Source organism: Alligator sinensis, unplaced genomic scaffold (genome assembly GCF_000455745.1).
Source record: "Alligator sinensis unplaced genomic scaffold, ASM45574v1 scaffold203_1, whole genome shotgun sequence".
Lineage (NCBI taxonomy): Eukaryota > Metazoa > Chordata > Crocodylia > Alligatoridae > Alligator > Alligator sinensis.
In genome coordinates, this window is record NW_005841949.1 from 1,106,645 (window position 1) to 1,122,359 (window position 15,715).

At 43.3% G+C, this 15,715-nt stretch overlaps 1 protein-coding gene across 1 annotated transcript in view; it reads left to right on the forward strand.

Moving 5' to 3' along the window:
* Nucleotides 1-15,715, forward strand: part of GLG1 (golgi glycoprotein 1) — a gene marked incomplete at its 5' end in the record, with an annotated part of 114,307 nt that overhangs the window by 67,699 nt on the left and 30,893 nt on the right. The window contains 4 exons of the mRNA XM_014518313.2: nucleotides 8,081-8,202; nucleotides 8,892-8,993; nucleotides 10,814-10,967; nucleotides 13,661-13,798. Of these exons, the coding sequence (XP_014373799.1) occupies nucleotides 8,081-8,202; nucleotides 8,892-8,993; nucleotides 10,814-10,967; nucleotides 13,661-13,798 (516 nt within the window). The remainder of the gene's footprint in view (nucleotides 1-8,080; nucleotides 8,203-8,891; nucleotides 8,994-10,813; nucleotides 10,968-13,660; nucleotides 13,799-15,715) is intronic.

Consider the following 15,715-nt stretch of genomic DNA (forward strand, 5'->3'; position numbering starts at 1 on the left):
ACATTCAGTCATCTTGCATTTGAGTAAATACTGTCACTTTTTTTCTTGCTGCTTGATAGCTCCTGCTAGCGCTGTCTCTGTTTTGTCTACAAGTATAATCCAGTGCCTGAGTTAACTTTGAATGTCACTGGCATTAGTCAGAAGCTGCTTGTCTGTCACTGCTGTGGCCTCTCTTGACTTCCCTGGAGGTCAGGGGAGAGGAGCTACCCTGTATTGCCCTCTGGCTGGAGGGCATGCCTTTGAGGTGTCTTTACAGTGCTCCAACCAGGGGACTGATCACCTGTGCATGCCTATAACTATTTTTATGAGCCTGTGGCCATAGCCAGATAGATGTTTTCCCTTACAGATCAGATAGCAACTGCTACAAATTGTCAGACAAAATGGTTACATTTTATTACCTACTGGGACAGTGTAGCTACCTTGCCTATATCAGAAAATGCAATCCATATTTGAAATGATGCATGCAGTCTTTTACTTACTTGGCAAGCACTAAATCCTTTAACTGTTTCCTTGATTAGAAAACGTATAGATCAAGCTGGGCACTTGGTCTGGCAGGTTAAGATCCTCCATATACAGATTACTTTGCTAAAAGATGGAATGTATGGCCATAGGGTTCTGCATCAGGCTGAGTAGAGATCCTTACATCAAAATCCAGTCATGGTGGGGAAAGGGTTCCTCTGTCACCCCTGAATCCTGTCCTTCTCACAATACTGAGGAAGATTGAACTTCAATGCATGGTATTACATGGACCTGGTCATAGAAGAGCGGGTTCTTGGGGCTCCTAGCTTTGTCCAAAGATCATCAGCTCATCTCCCTAGAGTCTGAAATATTTTATCCCAGCAAATCACCTGTAGTAGTCTTTTTTTGTTTTGTTTGATTGTTTGGCATCCCTGCCAATGGGTTTCTGTTGCAGGATGTCTTATTCTCATCTGATTAGATTCAGGCAGTAAGCTAGGTAGAGACGCACCTTATGGGCTAACTGAATCGGAGATGCATTCAGGACCTGCTAGTCCTGAAAGATTTCCAATAGGACATACGCTGACAAACAAATCTATTTAAAGTGTTTGCTCCAGGTAGCAGGTCTGGACAAAGGATTGTCTGTCAGGGTTGACTCTGGCTATGGCTAAAGTCTGCTTAATCCCGTTTTCTGCCCACCATGACTATGTGAAAGGAGCCATGTCATTTGTCTGTTCTCTGAAATGACATCAACTTTTTTGTTTTCCCTGAGCCATCTGCAGATCCCTTGGATGCAAATCTTTTATTAACCAAAGTCACAGACTCTTTGAGTTGATGATTTCTTGCTTTCTGAGCCACTTGTTGCCCATTTGTTTTTCTCACTTCTCTCTGATGGCCCTTTTTTGTTCTCTGTCTCAGTAAGGAGGATATTGCAGTTGCAAGCACTGCTAATCTATCCACCTATGCCGTTTTTTTTCAAAGACAGGGTACGCTTGGCATTTACACCTGGTTTATCATAAATGGTGTTTCATTTCATTTGTTGGTCCCTGTCTATTCTAGTCCCTAGGACAGCAAAGTACACTGGGTGTGCAGTGATTAGCTACGTAGAAGGAATAAGACATTTCAGCTTCTTGAGCAAGACTTCTCTGCTCTAATGTTCCTGTATATGTCACTGTCCCTGTAACCTAGAGAATGGAAACCCATATCTAGATGTCACTTAATATGAAATATGAGGGCCTCTGTGGAGGTTGATTCCACTTTCTCAAATCACTATTTTAGCAGTGCTGCATTAAGAACAGCTGTGGGTTTGGGAAGAAAATGTCTGTGTTGCTATCTGAGGCACCTCACCCACTAGGGAGGGAATTGATACCAGTTTTTCACCTGTACCTCTGTAAATGCTGTCATGATGGAAAGGTATTACCGTATTTACCTGAATCCAAGACCACTTTGAATTTAAGAGGAACTCCTCCCCAACAACTAGATTCTAAATGTGGAAATTATATAGTTGTTAACATTTTCCATATATAGAATCTAACTACTGTAGCATTGTCTTAAATTCATCCCCCTCCCCCCTCCACCACTGCAGCAGGGAAAGCAGTGGCAGGTGGGGTAGGCAGCATAAGGGAAAGGAGCCTGACCCATTGCTCTTTGCCTCCTGCCCTCTGCCTTTTTTGCTTCCCCTTGCTCCTTGTTGCTGCTTACCTCCCACAGTGCTATTCTGTGGCCATATGGAAAATCATGTGATCTCTAAAGCTCAGAGCAGTTGAGAAATGACTTAGACTTTTAGTTGCTTTAGTCCCCTCTTCAGTTCTGTTAATCCTCTGAGCATGTAAACTCGGTTACTGTCAGAATTCCTGTGGGTTTCTCTGATCTCAGTCTCTAATAATGCTAAAATACAGAGTTAATTAGCTTTTAATCCAGCTATAAGGGAGAGTAAAAGTTGAGTAACACCACAAGACTAAGTAGTGCTGCTGAAAGAGCTGAACACAAATGCTAGATGAGTTCTGAGAGAGGAAGTGGCTACAAACTGGCTATGGCTAAATTTTAAATAGGAGATTAGAAGATGTCCAACTCGCAGAGGAGTGAAGTTTTGCAGTAGTCTTGAGCAAAATGTTGAGAAGCAAAGAATCTGAATTGCTTTAAGATTGACCTGGAAAAGTTTATGGAAGGGTAGATATAAGATGGGGATTTCTGGCCCAACAGTCAGTGTGTGTCATGTGGAGTTGTCTTTGGTTCCCAGGTTGCAGGGTATAAGGGTAGCTCTTGTAGTGTGGAAGGTGTCTGGCAGTCCCACGCTTCAGGACTTTTGCTAGTTGTCAGTTAGGCCCAGGAGGAAATGTTTCCCCTCATGAATTCTTCAAGCTTTTGGGAGGCCAGTTGGGGTTTTTGCCTTTCTGTGAGCCATAGGCACGTTGGTCACAGCTAAGGTGCAGTTTGGCACAGTTGCCAACAGGATGGTGGGACAGATTGACTGAGGTGTCCTTATGCTCCTGCTAGTACAGTAAAAGCTGTGTTAACTGGCATTTTATTAACCAGAATTTCCAATATCCACCAATACAAATCCTTACTTTAGCAACTGGAATCTTTGCCAAGTCTATCTGGCACGCACATGCGCATCAAGTATTTGCACTACAAGTATGGCACTGTCTCCTGTATAACTCTCAGATAACCGGAATTTTTAGATTACTGGCAACCCCTATACCCCACTCATGCGGGATATCAAAGCTGTTACTGTACTTGGAAAGCCCAGAGGTTCCTGAATCGAGGGGCTTACTTTTCCATTAGGGAGCATGTCAATTGCCAGATCTAGGGTCAAGAAGGAATTTTTCCCTTGGGTCAGAATGGCATATGGTGCAAGAATTTTTTCCTTCCACAGGGGCATAGGCCTCTTCCTAGGGCCTTCTGAGCATGAAGAAACTAATTACAGCCCTGTCATTGCAGTGCCTGGGATTTGGCAATGTCCTTGCCTCTCCTGTTTTTACCTATGCTGTCATAAGGTGGTGTTGGTGTTCCAAGTAATGTGCGTGGAGGTTACTAAGAGTTTTAAGTGGGGATTTTGGAGTTTCCTTGATTGCTAATGATTCCTAATGATTAGCTTCTGAATTCAGTGGACTAGCTTTCATGACCCAGGAGGCCCTTCCCACTCCTATTTGCCTGTGGAAACTTCCTGTTTTTCACCAAATCATCATCCCTTTCCTTTTTCTGGGTGCTGTAGCATTTAGCTATGGTACTGTGAAGTTTCCCACTTTGTCGATGATTTGAATTGATAGACTTGAAGCAGCTCCTAGGATAGCTTTATAAGTAAAAGTGAGGCACTGAAGCAGTCCGGCCCTTTCAGAGGTCCTGGCCCAGAAACTCTTCCTCATGGGTGCTCCCTCATAAACCTGGATGTATTCTGCTGACCTGCAGTCTTCATGACTGGGGCAGTGGCTGCTGGAATGCAGTGCAAGCTGGATGTAGCCATAGACGTCCCAAGTGGTTGGCTACAAACACATGCATGTGTGACTCCCTTGTAGATTTTCTTTCCTCGTTTGTTGCATAAATAGCCGTACCAAGTCAGTTGTCAGAGCCCTTCAGTGTTACTTTCTTCATGCAGTCTCGCATACAAGTTCATAATTCTGGCTCAGCGTAGCATTCAAGGCCAAGATTGCATATCTGTCCTGTTTATGGACTGTATTATAGCAGCAGGTTGCAGCTGTAGTGGTAGGAAATGCCAGGGAGTCCAGGGTGTGAGTTGTCACCAAAGTCCCTCCTGCAGTAACTTTGTCAGCACCTCCCACTTAGCCAAATGCCCAGCAGGTCTTTTTCCTGGTACTGGGGACTCCCCATGAATGAATGGACATTTGCCCACTGCAAGGCATGCTGAGATGAGTGCTGTTACTGCCTGCTTGTCAGCAGAGAAGCAGCATTGCAGTCAGCCTTTCAGCCTCGATTTGGAAGGATAGTGTGTACATGATAATCCAGTGACTTTTAGGATCTGGGACAAATAGAGGCACAACTTGTCCCAGGACAAATATGAAACCTGTTTATAGTCTAAGTTACTAAGTTGCCTAGTGAGAATTTCAGTTTGATTATTTTTTGGTAAGGAAAAAAACTACTTGCCTGCAGGATGAACATGTCATTCTCCTTATCCAATTATTGGTTAACATCTCTCTAGGGAGTGAAAGGAAGGGAAAGATGTGGCTATAGGCATCCAAGACCAAGTAATGCTTACAACATTGGCTTCCAAAATACATGACAAATGTGATCGGTGTGACCAAATTTCCCACCCTCCCCTTATTTTTCAATATACACATCTTGAACTCTCATATTTGAACGCCAAGAGCTATCTGAAAAGGAAACTTGTCTTGCACAAAGCTGATTATAGTAGCAGTCTCTCTCTACCTATTGATGTACTCCACTACACCATGTGTTTTTCCCCTTTACAGAGATAGGCTGTTATGAACAACAGCTGCTCCCAATATATTGAAATAGAGCAAGTACAGATTTCTGACTATATATGTTATTTTAATTGTCCAAGAATTAGGTGCCTTAATGCTCTGCTCACTTTGCAAAGTAAGAGTCATGAATAAAGTAATTACAAGCTTCCACAAATTTTAAGAGGCTCTAGTCTGTCTTATGCCACAGCTGTGGAGTTTCAGGTTTCACCATCCAGCAGTTAGTGGGTAAAATTTAATAAAACGTTGGAAACCAATCTTTTACTACAAAAGTCCATAGAGCAAGATGGGAAACTGCCAGGGCTTTTAAAGAGTTGTTTGAATTAAACACGCTTTGCATGAAATATTTCAGGTCCTCAATCAGAAGTGGGTCAGAGTTTCAAAACACTAATAAGCACAAGGAAAGATTAAGATGGAGGAAGATTTTGCAAGTCATTGTCCTTATTGTACTTGAATCGGGACTTAGGTTGCTCTTAAGTTAAAAAATGCTAATTTTGAAAAACTGCTTTGCTTGAAGATGATTTGTTCAAATGTGCAAATTATTTTGGACTGGGCTCTAATATTCATGGGAGTGAGTGAAAGTATATGCCTTCTTGATACCAAAAACTATGATTTACTCTGACTTCCCCAAATCATATCAAAGCAACATTCTTTAGTTCAGGGGTGGGCAGTTACTTTGCTGGGGGGTTGCTTAATAACTTTTGGTGAGATATCAAGGGCTGCAAGAATAGCCCCTCCCCTTGACAGGTGCCCTGCCCACTGATTGCCATCTTGGGACCAGAAGTCCCACCCCTAACCCCTGACCTTTGCCACCAGAAGTCTGCCCCCCCATCATTTACTTTCTCCTGCCACCCCTCCCCCCCCCAACATTGCCCCTGGAAGTACTGGGAGGGGGGTTGCCATCTTAGAACTGGGGTAAAAATTATATACTAAAACTCGCACCTCTACTAGAACAAGGGCAGGCACTTATTTCGGCTGGAGGGCTGCTTAATGAGGTTTGGTGAGCTTTTGAGGGCTGCATGGGTAGCCTTGGCCCTTGACAGTTGCCTTGCCCCCTGGCTACCATACTGGGCTTGAAAGTCCCGCCCCTAGTCCCTCCCCTTACACTTGACCATTTGCCACTGGAAGTCCCTCCCCTTGCCCCCTGGAAATGCTCCTTTTGGGAGTTGGGGGTTGCAATTTTAGAACCAGAAAAAAAAATCATACACTAAAAGTCAAATTCCTACTATATAACATATTTTAATGTTACGTACAAAAATATTTTTGTCATGATTTATGTTTGCATAATGTATATAGAGGTGATTGCATAATAACTCAAAAATAAAGTCTTACTCTTGTAAATTGTGTGGTGGGGTGTGGTTGTGGGGGGGCAATAGGGTATGGTGGGTAGGTGTGGATATGCAGGGGGTTGTAGTGTTTGTGGGGTGTTGAGGGAGGGTAGGGGGTGTGGGGACCCCCCCCCCCAACACACACACTGCCTGCAGGCAGCAACAGCAGGTAGGGGAACTTGAGTCACTTGTGTCTGACATAGACACTGCTCCCTGGTGGCCCATGGCTCCAGCCAGAACTGCATGGGGGCAAGGAGCACAGCCCAGCTGCGCCGCCTCTATTGTGGAAGCTCTGTGTGCCACATGTGCAGTTCCCACACTTGCATGTTGCACTGAAGAGACGCTCCATGCGCTGGAGCCGGCTGGCTTCACTACTCCCTATTGCTCAGGTCCCGAGACTCCATGGGGAAGTAGGGGTGGGGCTCCCCTCTCCTCCCCTTTCCTCTGCTCTCTGATGGCTTGCTGTGCCCTGAAGTACTTTTGTGCTCCAGCCAGCCCCTTCTCAGCAGATTGAGCCAGGAAAAGCAGCCATGGGTTAGCAGTTTGACCTCTGGGGGCCCCTGCCAGCCGGGGCTGCTCCCACCAGGCTCCATGTGTTGCACATGAATAAACTTAGTTCTAGAGTGAATTGCTCCCGGGTATACATTCAAATAGCATGCCCCGGAGCAAAAAACTGGAGCAATAAGCTCCAGAGTTTATTCATGTGCATTAATTGTATGTGTAGACATGCCCAGAGAGAACCATTTTATATATGGAAGCAGGCCCAGTGGCAAGAGCAGGTTTGTGGCCTCAGTGCTGCAGCCTTTAAAGAGCTTCTTGTGTTCAGGTCTCAGGAATCATGGGTTGGATGAGATTTTTATTTCATTACAGGAGATCCTGTGACTTGTAATTAGAGAGAGTTGACAATGCAGTCTTCTCCAAAGCATGTTGCATTGGCAGTAGCTAATGTGAGCTATTGTAGAACAGGTGCAGTGTCTACTATAGGTATCTAGGTTGTAGCTGTATTGCTCTAGAGACAATAGGAATCAGAACTTGTGGTAATTGTTTATTAGACCAACTAGATTTTTGCAAAAAAAAAAAAAAATGTATTTGCAAGCTTTTGTACACAAGCACCCTTCTTCAGGCATAGGGGAAAAGATTGTAAAAGTTCTCCAAGGTAGAAATTTAAGTTCATATTGCATAGTTAAAGGTGTGGTAAAATCTCTTGTTTGAAATGGTACACTTTATGCAGGTTAGGCCCAGGGAAAAGTTGGAATAGTCTGTTTACCTTGAAGTTGTTTGGTAGCAAGCAGGATGTAGTCACATTTCCTTGTGGTTATGATGTTTCATATTTCACAAGAGTAAAATGCTCTTCTGGGCAGGAAATTCTTATGTGGTGAGGTATCCAGGTTGTAGCCATATTGGTCTAGAGGAAAAGGCAATCAGGACACAGTACAGACTATATCTTTTATTAGACCAACAAGGTTTTTGCAATTAAAGAAATTGTTTTGCAAAAATCTTGTTGGTCTAATAAAAGATACAATCTCTACTATGAGTCCCGATTGCCTTGCATTGTGAGGTATCTCTGGGCTCTGCCATGCAAATTACCTCAGACAAAGGCACGAGCAAGGTCTCGGGTTTTGGGTGGTAAACCTTGCTTCCTCCTTGAACAATTTGAAATTAAATCTTCAAAATTTTACAAGTCACTGTGAATTTTTTAAAATGAAAAATTCAGAATTTTTCATTTAAAATTTTTCAAACCGCCATGTCTACTACAGTGCAGTTATTGTTGTGGAATTGCTAACTTGGAAGATGGGAGCTCTCTTTGATTGGCCATGCTGACTAAGCTGTTTTTTCTTGTCTTCAATTCTTTTCTTCCAGCTTCAAACTCTGATTCAAGAGACTGACCCTGGCGCAGATTACCGCATCGACAGAGCTCTGAATGAAGCTTGTGAATCAGTAATACAGACTGCTTGCAAACACATCCGATCTGGAGACCCCATGTAGGTGTCTGCTATGCAGTTACAAAAAGCTTTATCATTGCTACTGGGAATGGGCATGCATAGAGTTCGCTTACTGACTTATATTAACCAACCCTAAACAAAGAATTACAAGCAAATTTGCAACATGTACAAGCAATTTGTATAATATCAGAGGTAGGAACTAGGCTCTCTGAGCTGCTGTAGCTACTAGGTTGCCTTGGCATTAGCAGGGGATGTGACGAGTTTTTTGAGTGTAGGTTAAACTGGAATCATTTGATGTGAGCTTCTCTTGCACAGAACCTTGGCCTCATTTTTTTTCTCATCAGAAGTGTCATAAAGTACAATAACAAGTCTTGAAAGACAAGAGAAGGAAATGCATGTTGTAGACAGAAATGTTTGCTTTTTATATCCTTTTTTGAGCTCCATTACTTTGTCAAAAATAAAACACTTGATGCTGTTTTCCCAGTTTGTCAGTATTGCTGCAACAGGTTCATCTAGGCAGTAGAATTTGGTGTACATGGGAGGCAAGCTATTTTGGCTTCTTTTTGATGGTAAATATGTTCTCTGTTCAAACTTGCACCTCTTTCCAGCCCAAATTCCTCCCAGGTGAGGGCTGCATGTAGGGTGGACTTAGCCCATTTACACATAGTGGGGGCATCTCAGCGTGGTCTCACTTATCTCGCCTTCTTTTCTTTGTCTCCCGTTCACAGGATTCTGTCTTGCCTAATGGAGCATTTGTACACTGAGAAGATGGTAGAAGACTGTGAGCACAGGCTCCTGGAACTCCAGTACTTTATTTCTCGGGATTGGAAGTAAGTATTGTAAAATGTAAAGTGCTCTTCATTTCCATATTGTTCATATCAAGTATATGGTAAGTAATTCCCACCAGTGTTGCTTTTTGTTGCCCAGTGAAGTTATCCCATACTAGTATGATCAACATATTTTTGCCCTGAAGACTTGGCACTTCATCTTTCAGTTTGGGATCTTGTTAATCAAATATGCTGTGGGGCCACCCACCGATGTCTGGCACTAGTTCAGCGGTACAGGATCAAACTTTCTAGCAAACGTGTCTTTAATTAGAACTCTGAGGCTCAACGTCTATACGTGTAATCAGTTCACTGTTCATACTTCAGCGTAAGTTCTCTTTCTCAGCAGATGGGAGCAAGAGCGTTGCAGTGATGGGTATTATAAAAACCAAGACACTTTCTGCTCACTATCGCAAGAATTCACTCTTAAGATGCTGGCTGTTGTTTTTATGGAGCTTAAAATGCTTCCATTCTCCACCTTGTTCCAAAACGTGGAGGACCTGACTTTCACCCCATGGATTGGGTGGAATTCCCTTTAATGTTTTCTCATTGCCACTTGTTTAGCTAGTCGCTTCTAGTGATGGCTGTGAATGCTTTTTTTTTTTTTTCTTTTCTTCTGCTATAGCTGAGTTTACTGCCTGTGGCAGCCTTCCAGCAGTGAGTCTCTCTTGGTTGAGTCAAATCATGCAATTCACAGTTTTTCCTTCTGCTGATTAACACATATTTAACCCTTGCTCTGCTAGAACAAATATTATTCAAATTCAGATCTGAAGTCAACAGTTTGTTGTTTTTTTTCTGGCCATGCATATTTAATCAGTGTTCTCTTGAACTAGCTAATAAAATTGCAGCATAAATTCCTAGAGGGAGAAACAGACTAGAAGTCGTGCACCATTCTTTTTTTCCTTACTGCTTTTTAAAGCAAGTGTTCATATAGTTTGGTCCACCAATTCCACCTGTGTTCTGCCCTTAAAAATGCAATGAAAGCTTGATGATATTTATCATCCTTTGCTTTGTCACTAAATTTCCATTCCAGGAGGCTGACAACACCAAGCTGCTTACTTGGTTTAAAATTTAAGTGTCTTTGCTAGAGCAGACCTCTTGTTTGTGATGGCAGGCTGCAATAGATCTTCATTTAACTTTGTCACCCCATATCTATATTGCTGAGCTAAATTAGAACCAATTCTGCTTCTTTTACTACTTAGACACATTTCAAAGTGGAAATAATAGTACTTACAGTTTATGCTTTATAGGCAAATTTATTATGTAAGCGACTTGGCTTTATCTTGACCTGCTGCTGTGTCACCTGAGTGAGCTGATTTATCAATTTCTGTGCACTAAGCTGTCATTCTTGGTTAATATTCAAGTGGGACCCCTTAAGAGAGTTGGAGTGCTCGTGAAAGTAACGTTGGTTATTTGGTTGCTCATTCTTTCCTGTGAGTTAGAATAAGACCCATTTCCTTGCCTCTTACAAGGGACCACTGCTTGAAGTGACCTCTTTAAATAAGGCTGTAAACCGAGGACATTGCTACCTGTAGGCATTAAAGAGCCCAGAACACTTTTTTTTTCAAGAGAAGGGACAGTTCCAAATTGAATGCTACGTATTGTGCCAACCTGCTGGTTTAGCTTATTAGAGTTTCTAACCTCTAGTACTACTACACTGTGTAGTATTGCTGTGTGCAACTTGAAATGGATTTTAATCCATTTTATTAGTTTCAGGCCAGTTGTTTGGTGGACTTTGCTTAGAAGCAAAATTATAAAATATCTGCTAACCTTGATGGCATGAAAGTGCTGTGGTAGTGATGATGCAAATTCTTATTCTTCTACAGATTGGACCCTGTTCTTTACCGCAAGTGTCAGGGAGATGCCTCTCGGCTCTGCCATACCCATGGGTGGAATGAGACTAGTGAACTGATGCCTCCAGGAGCTGTGTTTTCCTGCTTGTATAGACATGCATACCGCACAGAGGAGCAGGGAAGGAGGGTATGCAGTAGAGACTTAACTTCTCATTATATCAATTAATGACTTAAGAAATCTTGGTACGAGTTCAGACTTTGGTCAACCTGCATTAAAACTGCTAATACTGTTGAAAGCTAGTTGAGAAAATTGTTTGCAGATATTTTGTATCAACTAAAATGTCCTTCCCAGGTTTTTGCGTAGACCTAAACTCTTCCTTGAAAAGTTAAGAAAGTATGTGACTTCTCATTAGAGAAATAGCCACTCAGCAGAATGGAACCAGGCGATTGCAGTAAAGCTTGAGAATTAAGAGTTCTGTGTCTAAATCTGCATGTGGATACTGAGTAGCCCTCTTCTCAACAAGTCATTTGATTTCTCTGTGCTGTAAATAGATTTGGCAGAATTCATATTTATTATTATTATTATTTCAACAGCTAAAATCAGTGGTTATTGTTATGTAATTTTATGCAATTTTAAATAGTTTTTTTTATCAATGTAAATTTTTAGGTGGGGTGGGGAAAGTCAAAGCGGCACTGCCCATGCACTGCTTCTTTGTCAGTAGCTCAGGCAGCTGCTGTAAGAGCCAGGGGTTGTGCTAGTAAGGCTGTGCTGGGACGGGGGTTTGCAAGGGCAGGGTTGTTGGCAGCCAGGAGCCTGGTGCTACTGGCTGTGGTTCTATGGGAGTTCAGCCCATGTGCCTGTGTGCGTGTGCGTGTGTGTGTGTGTGTGTGTGTGTGTGTGTGTCTCCAGAAAAACTTAGCCACAAGCACGGCTAGTGCCAGAGCAGCCCCTGAGAGAGTAAGGCCCTTCCTTGCCGCCTCCTGTGTGGGTGGGTTTCTCTTGCATGCCCTCCTTGCCCCCCTGGGGTCTGCTTGTCCTCTGCTAGCCTGGAATGGGGCTGGAGGAGCAACCCAGGCCCCATTGTCTCTGCCTCTGCCTGTGGGGCTGGCTGGGAGCCAGGGTTTTTTCTGCTACTAGGGCACAGCCCTGGCCTCTGCCGCCCACCACCTCCTTCACGTGGGTCCTACAGCCATAAGCCTTACACATAGTCAGTGTGTGTGTGTGTGTGTGTGTGTGTGTGTGTGTGTGTGTACCTGGCACCCCCCCCTGCACGATATTTCCTAATCCCCATCCCAGATTTTTTTTCTTACCTCCTCTCTCGATTACCAGCAGAAGTATTTTTCATTGGCCTATGTGTGTGATAATGATGTCACTATGTATCAATAGAAATTGAATGCTGCCAGACCTAGTTATAAAAATATACTTACATTTAGTTTTTGTGACCTAGGGACATTTTTGTATTTCTTCAGAGTTTAATGGATTACTTAAACCAAATGTAGTGGTACAAACTATTTTTCAGCCCTTTGCAGCAGATAACGTAATTCCTTTTAGCAATATAAACCTATAACAAAAGCATGAGGAAAATTCAACTTACTGCACTGATGCTTTCCTATGAAGAAATCTATCTGAACTGTTTTTACACTGAGTTTTTCTGTTGAGATTACTGTCCTCTAGTATTGTGGGGATACGAAGCATCTCTTGGAAATAGTTGGGGTGCTTTTCAAAGATCCTGTTCCTCCTCTCGTATTACATTGTAGAGGTCAGTTCCAGGGAGCTATAATGGGATTACATGGCAGCGTTAATGAATTTCTAGAGCCTAATGTAAATTGTCTTATGGTGGAAGATTCGGTTGATGAAAAGTTTCTCTTATGATGGGGAAGGAAGGAACCATCTTTCAGTGGTTTTGAATTTCAGTGTCTGGTGCCAGCAGGGAGATTTGTCATTGTAATTCGTTTCGCCTTGGTGCTAACCACAGGAATTTAAGGTTCACTGCAAGTGATCCAGCAGTTAAGATGGGCAGGTTCTTTGTGTAAACTATTTTCCTTCTGAAGAAGGATTGGAGAGCAAGTGCCTGCAAATAAGTGCTAGTGAAGGTTACTGATCAAATGAACAAGAGCTGCACTCCTATAAGGCAATCACTGGACAAGATCCTATATTGTATTTTCTTCTAACAGTGTTCGCATTTATTCTGGGTAACCTTCTATGCTTCCATTAATCTTACAACTTGTCAACAGCTCTGCCAGTATAGTTCAGGCGTGACCTGCAGTGCTACTTGCTATTTAAGTCCTGTATCCTTCCATGGTTTGCCTTGGTCTTGGGGGATATCAAACCTACTTTGCTGGGGTTCTCACAAGCGGGTCAGATTGTGCTAGGATTTGGACTGTTTCATTTAAATTGACACCGAACACATTTTGACTTAAGCAATCTCTCATATTTAGATGTAGTCCCTGTAGTCCTCTTTCAGTTGTAATACAGCAGCATCTTGTTGATTTTAGAGACCTATTTGGCAGTTAACTTAAAAAACCAAGTAAATGTTACCTTTCATTAATGATTTTAATTGAACACTGTGCCACAAAGATTGTAGAATATTAAGCATCCATTATAGTGGACTCTGGGGATAGTCCTTCCTACCCCCACCCACGAGAGAAGCCAGGGTACAGGACATCTTTGGAGTAGGAACTGCTTGGCTTGTGGAGGCCAAGCACTTCATGTAAACAGTGATCTGTACCTTAGGAAGAAGGACCTGAATGTTTGGTGAGAGATTTGTTATCTTTTTCCATGGTGCCTTTACCTCTGAATAACTTAGTATGTTCATTTACTGTGCAGCAGGTCAGAGCTCCATTTGTACCTTTTTAACAGTTTTTCTGCTTTCCATGTAGCTATCACGAGAGTGCAGAGCAGAAGTACAGCGAATCCTTCACCAGCGTGCCATGGACGTGAAACTAGATCCATCCCTCCAGGACAAGTGCCTGATTGACTTAGGGAAATGGTGCAGTGAAAAAACAGAAACAGGACAGGTACTGTACACTAGCCCTTTGTTGCTGGCAAATCTTAAATCTCTATATTCATAGTTTAGAATTTTTTAAAATGTGTTAAGAATTGTTTAGGCAATCTGTAATGAGTACATAGATGAAGACGTGTTATAATATCTTTCTGTAAAGGAGTAAGTATGTTGTTATAGAAGTTGCTGTATGGAAATGTGTATGATGTTATGGGATGATAATTGATATTTTGTTCTTTCCTTTACTGTAGCAGCTATTTTTTTCCTCTTGTATCCTATTACCAGTGTGAAATGTATCTTCTCTCTGTCTTTATCCCATTTGCATCTGGCAAATATTGACATGCTTCCCATGTTTGAAAAGAGCTGGAGTTAACATCTGCTGCTCTCTAACAAAACTTTGTCAGCTACTTCTTTCATGTAAAATCAGGTGTGGGCAATTATTTGGGCTGGAGAGCCACTTGGCATTTTGGTGTGCAGTTGCAGGCCAGGCTAGCACACTCCTTCTACCCCCCTACAACAGCTCACCAGAACTCCCCTAAGTGGCCATCCAGCTTGCTATCATGGTCCGTCTCTTGACCCCAGGTCAAGGGGTCCCTTGGCCCCTCTTGACCTGGGTGTGGCAGGAGGCAGCCTGAGCTGTGGTGCGTACTGCTGGTCCTGCCGCCCCCTGGCAAACAGTGGGGCTGGGGTGGTGTGGCAGCCAGACTCTGCTTCCCAGCAGCCTGGATGAAGCAGGTGAGTGGGGACACGCTTGGCCAGGTAGATGGGATGGGACTGTGGTTGGGTAAGGAGCAGTACCCAGGAGCAAGATGGACAGGCGGAGCCAAGGCTTGGATCACGGAACCAGTGCAGGGAGTACATCACGGCCCTGCCCCAGGCTTTTGCTGTCACCGCCCTGGGATCCTAGCCCTAGCTCTGTCCCACCCACAGCCCAATCCCATCTTGCCTGGCCAAGTGTGTTCTGCCTACTGGGGTCCAGGCTGGTCTCCATAGTGCCCCTGCTGGTGGATGCAGTGTGGATGGGCCAGGTCCAGCAGCAGTAGAGACACTAGTGGTAGCAGCCAGAAGGAGCTGCTGCTGGGAAACGGAGTCTGGCTGCCGTACCACAGCACTCCAGCCCTGTTGCGCGCGCCTGCGGGTGGTGGGACCAGCCTTACCCACCACAGCCTGGGTTAGCCCCCCAAGCCTAGGCCAGGTGAAGCTGGATCCACTGTGGGCCAGACCAAATCCCTTGGTAGACTGAATCCAGCCTGTGGACTTTATTTTGCTCACCCTTGAGGTTAAATCCTTGTGTACTAATGCAGCTGTAGGGCGACAGTTGTTAATTATAATTGTGAGAGAACCCCACTGGTTTTTTAGGTGTTTGTTTTTGAGAGTTTAATCCTAGAAGGTATTTTTGAGAGTTTAATCCTAGAAGATAAAATATATCAGATTCACCCAAAGAACCTTGTCTCCCTAATCCTAGAAGGCAAACTTATAGCAAAGCACTAGCTGTAGAAGAACATTCTGCTGAGAATACATTCAAGCAGACGTGATTCATGGTAGACTGGCATCCTTAGTCATTGCTTACAGTGTGCGTTTCTAAATATATGCGAGAGAGATCAAATTTGTAATTAAAATTGTGCAAAGAGGGAGGGAGGGAAAAGAAAATACAATTTTACAATGAGGTATTTTTTCTACTTGAAAATAAGGCTGAACAGAAAAAGCCAGATGTCCTCCAAGGTCATCTTTTCAAGCAAAAAAATGTCAAAAATTTAGAACTGTTTGGATTTAAAACTAGCGCACTGAAATTAAAAGCAAAATCCAGGTTGTGGGAAAGCCTGGATCAACACAAGCATTTCATCACTGTTACAAAACTCACTGACTTTGGGGGAGAGTTTTCCTTAGAGCAGGGGTTGACAGCATACGGCTCATGGAGGCATTGGATCTCACC